Source organism: Silene latifolia, chromosome 4, assembly GCF_048544455.1.
Source record: "Silene latifolia isolate original U9 population chromosome 4, ASM4854445v1, whole genome shotgun sequence".
In the NCBI taxonomy this organism is placed as follows: domain Eukaryota; kingdom Viridiplantae; phylum Streptophyta; class Magnoliopsida; order Caryophyllales; family Caryophyllaceae; genus Silene; species Silene latifolia.
This window is the reverse complement of record NC_133529.1, coordinates 65,534,502-65,550,294: the sequence shown is the minus strand read 5'-3', so window position 1 is coordinate 65,550,294 and position 15,793 is coordinate 65,534,502. Positions and strand designations below refer to the sequence as shown.

Below are 15,793 nucleotides of genomic sequence, written 5' to 3'. Positions count from 1 at the left end.
AACCTGGTATGGTCCGTCCCATTTGTAGGCGAATTTGCCTGCCTTTCGATTTTTATTTTTCTGAAATACTTCACGGAGAATCAGGTCTCCTACCTCCAGGAGCCTGAGTTTCACATTCTTGTTGTAACTCCTAGCAACTGACTGCTTGTAGGCAGCTAGACGTATCTTTGCACTTGCTCGCAGCTCGTCTACTGTGTCCAGGCTCCTGACCATCTCGGCGTTGTTCAGTTCCCTTGTCATACATCCATACCTGTGAGTGGGAACTAGAACTTCTGATGGAATGACTGCTTCCGCACCAACCACCAGGCTGAAGGGTGTTTGACCTGTTGCTATCTTTAGCGTCGTTCTGTCTGACCATAACACTAGTGGCAATTCATCTGCCCACTTTCCTCCTAACTCCTGTAACCTCCTTCTCAAATTATCCATGATAATTTTGTTGCTGGACTCAGCTTTCCCGTTAGACTTTGGAGTCCTGGGTGCTGATTTTTTCAGGGTGATGTTCCATCTGGCACAGTATCCCTCAGCATCGTTGGAGATGAATTGTGAGCCATTGTCACATATGATTTCTGATGGGATGCCAAACCTGTAGATGATATTTCGTTTTATGAAAGAGATGACCTGTTTGTCTTTTACTTCTGTGAATGATTCTGCTTCTATCCATTTGGAGACGTAATCTGTCATCGCCAGCATCCATATTCTGTTCCCTGTGGCTCTAGGTAGAGGGCCTATTATGTCCATTCCCCATGTCATGAATGGCCAGGGAGAAATGATAGGGTGCAAAGGCTCTGCTGGCTGGTGGATCATTGGTGTTGATCGCTGGCAGGCGTCACACTTGCGGGTATATTCTGCTGCATCTGCCCTCATTGTGGGCCAGTAGTAACCTTGTCTGAGAGCTTTGTTTGACAGCCTCCTGCCCCCTGCATGGTTTCCACATTCACCACTCTGGAGAGCATGTAACACGGTCTGTGCTTCCTGCTTGTCCAAGCATCGTAAGTAGGGACCTGCCACTGATTTCCTGAATAGTATATCATCAATTAGTATAAATCTGGAGGCTTTCATTTTGAAGCCTCTTACTTCCTTCTTGTCGTCTGGCAGCTTGTCATGACGCAGTCAGTCCAGGTAGGGTGTCCGCCAGTCCCAGTCACCTGTCTGTGTAGCTGGCTCATCAGGCGGCTGGTCAGTTGGCTGGGAATCTCCCCTGGCCTCCGTAGCTGTCTGGACTCCCAGTTCGTCTTGCTGATCCTCCAATTCTCCTCTGTCTATTTCGTCTGCCTTCTGGATGGAAGGCTCCAGCATGTGTGCGATGGGAATGATGGATAGTTCTGTTGGTTTGAATGTTTCCCCCAGAGTTGCTAAGGCATCTGCTTCTACGTTCTGATCTCTGGGAATCTGCTTGAGCTTGCAGGTTTTTTTTTTTTTTTGGGAAAGGTTAAGTAATATAAATCAAAAGAATAGAGTTATGTACAACTTTGCATCAACCACACTATTACATCAACAATAGAACAGACTGCAAACAAACAACAAACTAGCGAATGCTATTCAACCAGTCTATATCACTATGTTTCAACTTGTTGCAATTTCTTCTAGTAAAACGAGAGTGCACTTCAGACAAAATGAGCTGGACCACCTGAGCAGGTGCTCTAATGTAATGATCTATTCGAGCTTCATTCCTAATCCTCCAGATATAGTAGAACATACCAACATAGCAAGCTCCAATATACCTGCGTTGAAATTTTGATCTCCTTGCTCGTGAGAACCATTGAATCAGACCAGGTCCAGGAAGAGAAATCCCCAATGCTTTCTGAAGAATTCTGCTACAGGCAAGAGCATACTCACAAGTATAAAACAGGTGATGATGGTCTTCAGAATGGAGCCTACAGATATCACACATGGGATTAGTGGTAATCCCCATTCTTACCAACCTATCCTTAGTCAGAAGACGAGAGTGCATAAAAGACCAGCAAATGACAGAGTATTTAGGAACATTCAGCTGGTTCCAACAAATATTCCTCCACTCAACCTTTGGTGCTTTTATTCTGAGCCAATGATAACCAGATTGAACAGTGTAGGGCACATCAGCATTCAGCCATTTTGAATCAGTGTATGCTTGGTGAAAAAACTTGCATTATGTGAATAATTTTCCTCCATGACCAGCTGCAGTCAGGAGGAGTATAAGTAGACCAATCAGTACCCTTTAAGTAAATATGATTCACCCACTTAACCCACAAATGATCTTTTTTAGAAGCTAACCACCAAGCATATTTCGAAAGTAGAGCTTTATTCCAACATTTAGCATCTTTAATGCCCAAACCACCTTCCTCTTTAGGCAGACAACAAGTGTCCCAATTGATAGAGGGAGTTTTCTGATATTCAGAAGAACCAGACCACAGGAAGTTTCTACAAATTGCAGTGATTCTATTAATAATAGCACTAGGGATTAAAAAGATGGAAGCCCAATAAGAGTGAAGAGTAGTGAGAACAGAAGTAACCAGGGTGAGCCTGCCTGCATAAGATAAATGCCTGGTCCCCCATCCTCTAATTCTGGCCACTATCCTATCTCTCAACTTCATACCCTCATGCTTAGTCAATTTTTTTGCAGAAATGGGCACCCCTAAATATTTAAATGGTAGGGACCCACTATGGAAACCAGATACTTGGAGGATATCTTTCACAATAGAAGGAGCCACCCCATTAAAATAAATCTCAGACTTGCTTTTGTTTAGAGATAACCCAGAGGCAGCAGAAAAGGTGGCAAAGCTTCTAAGCATCCACATAATAGACTGTTCATTACCCTTACAAAACAGCAATAGATCATCAGCAAAGAGTAAGTGGTTCAGCCTAAGATGCCCACACAGAGGATGGAATCTAAAATCTTCCTCAGAGCTACTACACCCAAGATTCTAGATAGGTACTCCATACATAAGGTAAAAAGGAGAGGGGAGAGGGGGTCTCCTTGTCTGAGGCCTCTTTTACCTTGACAAAATCCAAAAGAAGTACCATTCACAGCCAAAGTATAAGAGGGGGAAGTAACACACAACATGATCAAATGAATAAACTTCTTAAGAAATTGCAGAGCCTCCATCATTTGCTCCAAGAAACCCCATTCTACAGAGTCATACGCTTTCCTAAGATCAATTTTAATCAAGCAACGAGGAGATGCAGCTTTCCTATTATACAGTCTGACTAGATCCTGACAAATCAAGACATTTTCCACTATATTTCTCCCTTTGATGAAACCCCCTTGACTCTCATTAATAATATCAAGGAGAATCTGACTGAGTCTTTGACACAACACCTTAGAAAGGCATTTATAGACTGTATTGCAGCAAGCAATGGGTCTGAAATCAAGCACACTATTGGGGTTGGTCATTTTTGGAATAAGAGTAAGATTTGTGGTGTTAAGCTCTCTCAAAAGTTTCTCAGAATTGAAGAAGTCTTTGACAGCAGCAATAATATCATCACCAACAGTTCCCCAAGTGTCCTTAAAGAACTGACTTGAGTAACCATCAGGGCTAGGAGATTTTGAAGAAGCAATGGAAAACATACTGTCTTTTACCTCAGCAGATGTAATGGGAGCCAAAAGGATAGCATGATGAGCAGGGGTAACCAGTCTTCCAGTCCTGACAGTAGGAGCATGAACAGGGGTAGTAGGGAGACTTGTACCCAGCAGGTCCTTATAGTAATTCAGGAAGGCATTTTCAATATCAGTTGGATTACTATATAGGATCCCATCAGTCCCTTTAATGCTACTTACACTGTTATGAACCTGCCTAGCTCTGATTTGATTATGGAAAAATTGAGTGTTATCATCCCCATTGGCAAGCCACTCAACTTTGGCCTTCTGGGACAGGAAGCTATGTTGAACTTTACACAAGTGCCTCAAAGAGTCTGCAGCAGCCATTTCAGCCTCAATCAAAGAATGATCAGTAGCAGGTTTTGAATTTCTCTTTTAACTTATTTGCTATTTTTAAATATGCGATCATTTTTGAGTCTCTGACTATGAACTCGCCATTCACATGGTTGACTATCAGCAAAGAGTCGCTAGATATGTTTAGGTTCCTGAGTCCCAACTCCAGAGCTAGCTGCGTTCCTAGTATCAAAGCCTCGTATTCTGTTTCGTTATTAGTTGCCTTGAATTCACACCTTACTGCTTGTGCTATCAAATCCCCCTGTGGTGACCGTAAGATTAACCCTACACCTGCCCCCCTCTGGTTGGAGGCTCCATCGATGTGCAATTGCCAGACCTCTGCCTTCCTGCTCCCTTCTAAGGTCAGGATCTCCTCATCTGCCAGATTTGGACGGCTGGACTGAAGTCTGAAACAAAGTCTGCCAGTGCTTGTGATTTGATTGCTGTCCTGGGGTCATATTGGATATCATACCCACTAAGGTGTACAGACCATTTTGACATTCTGCCTGATAGCTCAGGTTTCCTCATGACGGATTTCAGCGGGTAGTTGGTCACGACATGTATGGTGTGGGACTCAAAATATGGGCGTTGCTTATAAGATGCCATAACCAGAGCTAGCACTAACTTTTCAAGAGATGTATACCTGGTCTCTGCTGGCAGCAGAGATTTGCTTACATAATAGACTGGCCTCTGTTCCTTCTCCTGTTCTCTAACTAGGACAGCGCTCACTGCTACCTCGGTGACAGCTAGGTAGAGGAACAATGGTTCTCCTGGCTCCGGTTTTGACAGCAACGGTGGGTTGCTGAGATAATGCTTCAGCTCCCTGAATGCTTGCTCGTGATCTGCAGTCCACTCAAACTTCTGGCTCTTTCTTAGTATGTCCTAGAATAGCCTGCACTTGTCCGAGGACCTTGAGATGAATCTGCTTAAAGCTGCTACCTTGTCAGCTAGTCTCTGAACGTCCTTTGGTTTTTCAGGTGACTCCAATTTCAAGACAGCCTTGATCTGCTCGATGCTGGATTCTATCCCCCTCTGAGTTACAATGTAGCCTAAGAATTTACCAGAGGATACCCCAAAGGTGCATTTGGATGGATTTAGGTTCATTTTGTACTCCCTTAGGGTGTTGAATGTTTCTGCCAGGTGGCGCATGTGATCTGTAGCTTTCTTTGATTTCACCACCATATCATCAATATATACCTCTATAGTTCTCCTTATCTGCTCTTTGAACATGCGGTTGACCAGTCTCTGATATGTGGAACCTGCATTCTTCAGGCCGAATGGCATGACGTTGTAACAATATATTCCTCTTTCGGACATGAACGTTGTTTTCTCTTGATCTGGAGGATCCATCTTGATTTGATTATAACCACTCCAAGCTTCCAGGAATGTCAGCATTTCATGTCCAGTTGTCGCATCCACCATTGCATCAATATGAGGTAGCGGGAAGGGATCTTTAGGGCATGTCTTATTGAGATCAGTGAAGTCCACGCATACTCTCCATTTTCCATTCTTCTTAGGTACCACCACCACGTTAGATAACCACTCTGGATATTTTACTTCTCTTATCTTTTTTGCTGCCAGAAGGCTGTCTACCTCCTGATTAATCACCTTATTCCTTTCAGCTGCAAACTTTCTTCGCCTCTGCTGGATGGGTTTACACTTCGGGTCCACACTGAGTTTATGCGTTATGATGGATGGGTCTATTCCTATCATGTCGTCATGTGACCATGCAAAGGAATCCATGTTAGCCTGCAAAAATTCGATTAGTTGCTGCCTCAGATTTCCTGTGTATCCAGCTCCAATTAGCACGGTCCTCTCTGGGTGCAGCTTGTCTAGGTTGATCTGATCTAGCTCCTCTGCTGGGGGCTCAATGTATTCGTCCTGGACAGTACATACATAATTGTTATCTTTGGAGGGTCGGTGCATTTTTAGTGCTCTCTTGTAGCGACCTCTAGCTTCCTCCCGATCTCCTCGTATTGTTTCTACCCCCTCCCCCCCTCTCCCCCCCCCCCCCCCTTCATGGAGTGGGGAATTTTATGCATTGATGGTATGTTGAGGGGACTGCCTTCATCTGGTGCACCCACGGTCTTCCCAGGATGACATTGTAGGTAGAGGGCTCGTCTAAGACTAGATATCTGATCTGTTTGTTGACCCCTCCCACATAGGTTGGGATTACTATCTCGCCTAGCGAGTTGGCTGTTTCCCCACTGAATCCTAACAACGGGATGGTTTTTTCTGCAAATCCTTCTCACTGAACCCCATGTTTTCTATGGTTTTCAGCATGATCAGGTTGACCGAGCTGCCTGTATCTACTAGGACTTTCTTGACTGTACAGTTAGCCATTAACAGGGTGATAATGAGTGCATCATGGTGTTCCTGTTCGTCAGATATATCTCCTTCATCAAAGGCAACAGCAGGTAGATCACTGTGAGAAATTCTGCTGGAAATTGCCGGCCTATCTCCCTTAATCTCGGTGGCGTGCCTTTTAGCTGCTGAATATGTCAACCCACTTAGATCTGAGCCGCCTGTTATCACGTTTATTATCTTGGTGCATGTGGGTGGATTTGCGGGCTTCGCGAGCCTACCTTATCCCGCCGCTTGCCCCCACGTGGTAATAGGTGGCTCAGTTCTCCTTGTTCGTACAGACGCTTGATCTCCCTTCGCAGTGTGTAGCAATCTTCAGTGTTATGCCCAATGTCACGATGGAACTCACACTTCTTCTTGCTATCTTTTCGCCATGCATGTCCTTCTACTGGTGGCTTGGGCCACCTTACTCCATCTCCCATCTCCCTGAGTGCTTTCAGGATTCCTCCGATGCCCCTGGTGAATCCGTACTCTGCCAGAGTAGGGAGTTGCTGATTTTCTTCGATCCTGTTAACTACCCTTCCATATGGCCTGTATCTTTCATCCCTTTTACTAGTAGACTGCTTTCTGGCTGATTTTTCTACATCTGAGGTGCTGGACACGCTTGGTGTATTAGGCAGGCTGGCTCTGGCTAGAATGTCTTCCTCTAATCTGATTGTGGCGGCTGCCTTTTCTTGTACCGCTTCAAAGCTATGACAAGGGTGCATGGTCAGCTGCTTATATAGGTCCGAGTCATGGTGAAGGCCCCTCCTGAAGGCTTCCACTGCTATAGAGACATCACATTCCCGTACTGCCACATTCTCATTGTTGAATCTTGTGTTGTATTCTCAATTGGTTTCTCCTGCTCCCTGAACAATTCTGTACAAATCTCCCGCGTGCTTTTGTGGCTTCCGGCTGCTTGCAAACTGCTGAGTAAATGCGTTTACTAGTTCAGCAAATGTGGAGATCGACTTATTAGGCAGGCTTACAAACCATCGAAGTGCTGGTCCTGTTAATGTGGATCCGAATCCCTTGCACATGCAAGCCTCCTTTGCTTGCCCTACAGCTGTCACTGTCATCATCTTCTGCTTGTACTGGCTCATATGGTCAAACGGATCTGCCGTGCCATCAAAGAGAGGCATGTTTGGATTGGTGAATCCCTTTGACATGGTTGTAATGGATATGGCGTCCACAAATGGTGAGTCGGCATAACTGTCAGGTGTCGCCTTCTCAAGTGGAGGTGGCAATCCCGGGACCCTGCTTAGCATCTCCCTCAACTCCAAGTATTGCTGGTTAGTTATGCTTCCTAAGTCTGGAGCTCGCCTATCAGCTACCTGTTGATTCAGTGTACTGCTTCCTGGTCCGAACTCTTTAGGGCTCTGATGTGTCGTGGCAGCTGTGGGGTTGTACTCATGAGTGTTCCTTGCTGCCAGTTCTCCTGCGGGCCGGCCGTGGACCCTATGACAGGTGTCTGATTGGTTGCTATGTGATTACCCACACGAAGGCCACCTGACCGTGTTTCCACATGGCTAGCTGGCTGCCAGCTATCTGGTGTGAGGTATCCCAACCCTCGCGGGGTTATCCTTTCATCTGATGATACTGTAGCTAGATCCAGCCTCGTTACTAGTTCAGCTGGTATCTGTCGAAGCGGATTCCTGCTGCCTGACACCCCCTGTGTTAGATCCACTATTGGAGTTCTTTCTTCACCTGCCTTGCTTGCTGATGTGACAGATTGCTGCTTCAGAATGTCTATCTATGCCCAGAGCTCTCTGTCTCTTTTTCTTGTTTCAGCTTCAGATTTCCTCTGGTCTTCTCTCATGTTTTCCATTGCCTTCTGAAGGTTCTCTACGCCAGCGAGCAAGATTTGTGTTGGACTAGGTGGCGGGGTGAGGCCTGAGCTCGTTGTATTTTTGTTTGATCTAGCTTGGGCTGCGGCAGCAGGGGTTTTGGGAGGTAAAGAAGTTTTTGCCGTAGATGTGATTCTTGAGGTGTACCCAGGAGCCTGAGTTGACACCGTTGATGCGGGGTTTTGAGTAGAGTTTGGTGGCAACGACGGTTGACTGCTCCCTGACACGGCTTCTGACACTTGCTTATCCATTACGTATTTGGATTATCAACGATTGACGACCACAAGGCCCCACGGTGGGTGTTTGGGCTAAAAATAGCGTAATAAAGAAAGCCCACTTAGTAAAATAAAGATTATAAAGAATAAGTAAGGAGGAAGGGAGCCCGCGGTCAGGAGAAGGGGAGATGGGCTTGAGAAGGATCAAGAGCCCACCGTGGAAGGTGCCCGTGTTATGGAAAGGAGTGTCAGGGAGAAGTTAGGGAGAATTTAGGGAGATTGGGGAGAATTGGTAAGGGAGTCCGGGTTTGGAAAGAAGTCCTTATGGAAATAATATTCCCTTTCCATATTCGAGGTAGGACATATCTAGGGTTCTTACCCTATAAATAGCCAAGGAAGACAACTCATTCAAGACATCCGTATTCATACAACAATAATCGAGACCACAGCTCAGCAAATAATATACGCTCATTCTGGATCTTGCAGGCCTAACACCTAACGCCAGCAAGATTACCATAAACGTTACCATTGTAATCATCCTCCAATTCATATAGTGCAATACTTGGCAGGGTACCGTCCCTCCCGCGGTTGTTCCCACATTGGGTTTTCCGCGTCACCAAAATCTTACGTGTCAATTTACATTACGTACCTTATATTTTTCGTTCACTTATTGACATACAAATCATCATACAATCAACCAACGAGTATAGACTACATTGACCCTAAATCGACTTAGGTAAAAAAGACCTAAACAGTTTGGCGCCCACCGTGGGGCATTGTGGTCGTCAATCGTTGATATTCTGAATATACAATGGAAAAGCAAGTATCCGAAGCCATGTCGGGAGCAGCGACCATCGCCACCACCATCGTCTACCCAAAGTCCAACATCGATAGTGGCCACGCAGGCTCCCGGACATACCCCAAGAATCATACCGACAACAAAAGCCTCTCTACCTCCCAGGACCCCTGTTATCTCAGCCCAGACCAGATCAGACAAAGGAACATCGAGCTCGGGCGTCACTCCGCCGCCTCTACCCCACGCAGACTCGCTCGCCGGCGTGGAAAATCTTCAGAAAGCTATGGAAAACATGAGAGAAGATCAAAGGAAAGCAGATGCTGAGGTCAGAAGGAGAGACAGAGAGCTCTGGGCGCAAATTGATCTCCTAAAGCGGCGATCAAAGACTCAATGAACAGACGGGGAAGGAAGATTTCCTTTGGTAGATCTGACACAAGGAGCAGGCAACAGGCAGATACCGGCTGAAATAATTACAAGATTGGATTTGGCTACGACACCTCCGTCAGATGGAAGGATAACCCCACGAGGGTTAGGATACCTCACGCCAGATAGCTGGCAGCCGGCCAGCTACGAAGGGCTACAAACAGGTGGCCTCCCCGTCAGCAGCCCTGCGGCAACCGATCAGACACCTATAGCAGGATCCGAGTCAAACCAGCAAGTGAACTGGCAGCAGGGGACAATCGTTACCACAACCCCCGGCAAATGAACTTATCGAAATCCTCAAGAGCCCGGATCGGGAGGAATTACGCAGAGACAAATGACGGGCGGACCACGTATTCAGCCAATATAACTAATCGCCAGCAGACACTGAATCAAGGAAATGCTTTGAGCGGGTCCCAGTGGCTACCACCCCCACTCGAGAAAGCGGCTGAGACGGTTATGCCGACTCGCCATTCGTGGACACCATATCCGTCACAGCCATGCCAAAGGGATTCACAAACCCAAATATGCCTCTCTTTGACGGCAAGACAAAGACCCTTTGATCATATCAGCCAAGATAAAACGAAAAATGATGACGGTAAATGCCATAGGACAAGTTAAGGAAGCTGCATGTGCAAAGGATTCGGGTCCACCCTAACAGACCGGCACTTCGATGGTTCGTAAGCCTGCCAAATGCAGTCGATATCTACATTTGTTTGAATTGGTAAATGCATTTACTCAACAGATTCGCAAGCGGCAGAAAGCCACGAAGACGCAGGGACCCGTACGAGAATCGTCCGGGGGCAGAGAGAGCATTGGAGAATACAATACAAGATTTAACAATGAGAAGGTAGCGAAGACGAGAGTGTGATATCTCAACAAAGCGGAGAAGCCTTCAGAGAGGCCTCCACCATGACTCGACCTATACAAACAAATGACTATGCATCCTTGCCATAGTTTCGAAGCGATGCGGAGAAGGCGACTGCCGCGATCGACCGGAGGAAGATATCCTAGCCGAGCCGGCTTACGAGCACGCCAAGTATTTCTAGTACTTCAGCCGTGGAGAAATCAGGAAGAAAGAAAACCACCAACAAGAAGGACGAGAGATACAGGCCATATGGGAGGGGAGTCAACAGAATCGAGGAAAACCAGCTACTCCCCACCCTGGCAGAATATGGATTCACCACAGGTATCAGAGGAATCTTGAAGGCACTTAGAGAGATGGGAGATGGAGTCAGGTGGCCTAACCCACCAGTAGGAGAGCAAGCTTGGAGAAAGGATAGCAAGAAGAAGTGTGAATTCCATCGTGATAGCGGACACAACACTGAGGATTGCTACACATTAAGAAGAGAGATCAAGCGCCTGTACGAACAAGGAAAGCTGAGCCACCTGTTACCACGTGGGGGCAAGCAGCAGGACAAGGTAGGTTCCGCCAAGCCGGCAGACCCACCCACATGCACTAAAATTATAAACGTGATAACAGGCGGCTCAGACTTAACCGGCCTGACATACTCAGCAGCTAAGAGGCATGCCACCGAGACCAAAAGAGACAGGCCAGCCAATTCTTGCAGAATATCTCACAGTGATCTGCCAGCAGTCAGCTTTGATGAAGGAGATACATACGATGAACGAGAGCACCATGATGCACTTATTATCACCTTGTCAATGGCCAATTGCACAGTAAGAAAGGTCTTGGTAGATACAGGAAGCTCGGTCAACTTAATCATGCTGAAAACCATAGAGAACATGGGATTCAAATGAGAAGGATTTGCGAAGAAGACTATTCCGCTAGTAGGCTTCGGAGAAATGTACCGCTCACTAGGTGAGATAATCATCCCCACCTATGTGGGAGGAGTCAACAAGCAAGTCAGGTACCTGGTTATAGATGGCCCCTCTACTTACAACGTCATCCTAGGAAGACCATGGCTGCACCAGATGAAAGCAGTCCCTTCAACATATCACCAGTGCATAAAGTTCCCCACCCCATGGGGAGTAGAAACGATAAGAGGAGATCAGGAGGAAGCTAGAGGCTGCTATAAAAAGGCACTCAAGTGCTGCACCGCCACCCTCCCGCATAGCAATTATAGAAGCGACCTATCCAGGACGAATACATCGAACCCCAAAGAAAGAGCTGGATCGGATTAACTGACAAGCCGCACCCGAAAAGAACCGTGCTCATTGGAGCAGATGTACAGGGAGCTTACGACAGCAGCTAGTCAAGTTCTTACAAGATAATATGGATTGCTTTGCATGGTCACACGATGATATGATAGGCATAGATCCATCCATCATAACACACAAGCTCAGCGTGGACCCAAAATATAAACCCATCCAGTAGAGAAGGTGAAAGTTTGCAGCAGAGAGAAATAAGGTAATCAACCAGGAAGTGGACAGCCTGCTGGCAGCAAAGAAGATAAGAGAAGTGAAATACCCAGAATGGTGTCTAATGTAGTGGTGGTGCCTAAGAAGAATGGGAAGTGGAGAGTATGTGTGGACTTCACCGATCGCAACAAAGCATGTCCTAAAGACCCATTCCCGCTGCCTCATATTGATGCAATGGTAGATGCAACAGCTGGGCACGAGATGCTAACATTTCTGGACGCATGGAGTGGATACAACCAGGTCAAGATGGATCCTGCAGATCAGGAGAAGACAGCATTTATGTCCGAGAGAGGAATATATTGCTACAACGTCATGCCATTCGGCCTAAAGAACGCAGCTCCACATATCAAAGGTCAAGGTTAACCGCATGTTCAAAGAACAAATAGGAAGAACCATGGAGGTGTACATTGATGACATGGTGGTGAAGTCAAAGCCAAAGATCATATGCGGCATCTAGCGAAAACATTCAAGACCCTCGGGGAATACAAGATGAAACTAAACCCGTCCAAATGCACCTTCGGGGTATCTTCCGCAAGTTCTTGGGTTATATTGTGACTCAAAGAGGAATAGAAGCCAAGATCGAACAAATCAAAGTTGTCTTACACTGAATCACCCGAGAAGCCTAAAGATGTTCGGAGATTAGGCTGGAAAGGTAGCAGCCCTGAACAGGTTCATTTCAAGATCTTCGACAAATGCGACTATTTTACGACGTGCTAAGGAAAAGCCGAAAGTTTGAGTGGACCGCCGAACACGAGCAAGCCTTCGAGAGACTGAAGCATTATCTCAAGACCCGCCACTCTTTGTCAAAAACCAAAGCCAACAACCATTATTCCTATACCTGGCTCATCACGAAGTAGCATGAGTGCTTCCTGGTTAGAGAGCAAGAAAAGGAGCGAGAAGCCGATACTACGTAAGCAAGTCTCTCGCTGCCGCAGAGACCAGTACACATCCCTTGAAAAGTTAGTACTAGCATTGGTAGTAGCATCTCGCAAACTGCGTCCCTATTTTGAGTCACACATCATACATGTTGTGACAAACTACCCGCTAAAAGCTATCATGAGGAAGCCTTGAATCGTCAGGAAGAATGTCTAAATGGTCGGACACCTCGGTAGATACGACATCCAATACGACCCTAGAACAAAGAATCAAATCACGAGCACGGCCGACTTCGTGTCGACTTCAGTCCACCATTCAGAATCTGGCAGATCTTGAGATCCTCACTTTAGAAGGAAGTAAGGACGTAAGTCCGCGGATGCATATCAACGGAGCCTCTAACAAAAGGGGGCGGTGTAGGATTAATTCTGCGATCACCACAGGGAGATCGATAGCACAAGTCGTAAGATGTGAATTCAAGGCAACCAACAATGAAACGGAATACGAAGCCTTGATATTGGGAATGAAGCTAGCTCTGGAGTTAGGGGTCAGACACCTACTCATATCCAGTGACTCTCTATTAATAGTCAACCACGTGAATGATGAGTTTATAGCCAGAGATTCGAAGATGATAGCATACCTAAAAGTAGCAAAGGAATTAAAACAAAAATTCAAAACTTGCAAGCTTAAACAGTCCCCAGAGATCGAACGTGGAAGCGGATGCCCTAGCAACCCTAGGGGCAACATTCAAGCCAACAGAGTCATCCAAAGATTCCAATAGCACATATCTTTGGAACCTTCTATCCGAGAAGGTAGACGAAATAGATAGGGGTGAATCGGAGGATCCGCAAAGCGAAAAGGAAGTACAAGCGATTCTGAGAGGAAGGTGAGAGCTCTCGGTCAAGAGGGCGATGCGACGACCAGCAAATGATCCAAAGACGATCGGCGCACACCTTACCTAGATCGGCTCGCGCCATAACAAGTTACCAGATGATAAAAAGGAAGTAAGAGCTTTTAGAATAAAGGCCTCCAGATTCATACTTATTGATGATATATTATTCGAGAAAGTCGCTAGCGTGCCCCTACCTAAGGTGCCTGGACAAGGAAGAAGCACAGATCGTGTTACATGCTCTCCACAGTGGCGAATGTGGAAACCATGCGGGGGCGAAGTATGGCAAATAAAGCCCTCGAGACAGGGATACTATTGGCCTACAATGAAGGCGGATGCGGCAGAGTATGCACGAAAATGTGACGCTTTGCGGCGCAAAGACCAATGATCCACCGGCCAACGAGCCCCCGCACCCTATTATTTCTCCCTGGCCATTCATGGCATGGGGCATGGACATAGTAGGCCCCCTACCACGGGCCACAGAAACGAACCGGATGCTAGCAATGACAGATTACTTCTCCAAGTGGATAGAGGCAGAAGCATTCACGGAAGTAAAGGACAAACAAGTCATCTCATTCATAAAACGAAACATCATCTGCAGATTTGGTATCCCATCAGAAATTATATGTGACAATGGCTCACAATTCATCTCAAACGATACCGAAGGATACTTGTGCCGGTGGAACATCACCTTAAAAAGTCAGCACCCAGACTCCAAAGTCCAATGGACAAGTCCGAATCCAAAAATAAAATCATTATGGACAATCTGAGAAGGAGGTTACAGGAGTTAGGAGGAAAGTGGGCAGATGAATTGCCACTAGTGTTGTGGTCAGATAGAACGACGCCAAAGATAGCAACAGGTCAAACACCCTTCAGCCTGGTGTTTGGCGCGGAAGCAGTCATTTCATCAGAAGTTCTAGTTCCCACCCACAGGTATGAAAATATGACGAGGGAACAGTGCAGAGATGACCAGAAGCCTGGACACAATTGACGAGCTGCGAGCAAGCGCAAAAATCCGTCTGGCTGCCTACAAACAGTCAGTGTCCAGGAGTTATAACAAGAACGTAAAAATCAGGCTCCTGGAGGTAGGAGACCTGGTTCTCCGAGAGGTGTTCCAGAACACCAAGAATCGAAAAGCAGGCAAATTCGCCTACAAATGGGAAGGACCATACCAGGTAGAAGGAGTTGTTGGCCATGGTGCATACAGACTGATAACTATGGACGGTCAAATCATACAACGCCCATGGAACATACTTCACCTGAAGAGGTATTACTTTTAATAATAAGTAGACTCTAGTTTTCAGAATAATGTACTATGAGAAGCCAAATCATTTTTTAAAAAAGATAAAATAAAAATTCGGTAGTAGGCATACTGCCAGTTTCACTCTTATTTCTGGTGTCTTTAGTTGTTTTTGAAACTTTAAACTACTATTGGATGGTGTGGTCTGGCAGCGTCCTGGGACCATAATTGCTCTGGTACCCCATGAGATGGCGACAGGTACTTCACATCATTCTAATAGATTTTCTTATTTTCAGGCTTCTCTAAGTACATCACTTTGAATTCTGGTATCTATGGTACTTTGAAAGGATGTCTAGCAGGACTGTCAACTGCCAACGCGGGGTGACAAGGCACACGGCACTCTAACATGCCCAACCTATTTTCTCCACAAGGAGCACCCTCACCAAAGTGATCGTGGAACATACGAAAGGAGCCTGGCCGACAAATGAATACGCTTATCCAGCTACCCCGATACCACCCCTGGACGTAGCTCGCACTAATCACACTTAATCGGGGCCCCGACATGCATGCAAAAACAAACATGGAACGTAGGGATATATGCGCTACCCGAATCTGCGCAGCGTCTCCATCTGGTCCTAGAATGACGATAAACTTGCCTCAATGACGCCCCTGCTGGCATAAAACGAGACGAACACACCTTGCGTCATGAACAAGGTTAAGTAGTCCACAAACTGCGGCATACGCCTAAATCAGCTAGCCGGCTGACACGGCAGCTAGCTTGGTCTGGATCAGTCTTTTCAGGCTGACCAGGCTGGTCTAAATCAGCCCCTTGGGTTGACACGGCCACTCCTCCTTACATTGCGGCATACGCCTAAATCAGC

The 15,793-nt window shown here is 46.3% G+C and overlaps 1 protein-coding gene across 1 annotated transcript; it reads right to left on the bottom strand.

Moving 5' to 3' along the window:
- Positions 1-1,525: 1,525 nt before the first annotated feature.
- On the bottom strand, positions 1,526-1,912 carry LOC141651596 (uncharacterized). Its single transcript, XM_074459300.1, has one exon. It carries the CDS (start codon positions 1,910-1,912, stop codon positions 1,526-1,528), a length of 387 nt encoding a protein of 128 aa, XP_074315401.1.
- Between the last annotated feature and the right edge of the window lie 13,881 nt (positions 1,913-15,793).

Excerpts from the sequence above, each read along its gene's own strand:
- LOC141651596 (XM_074459300.1), bottom strand. The coding sequence starts at position 1,912 with ATGGGGATTACCACTAATCCCATGTGTGATATCTGTAGGCTCCATTCT.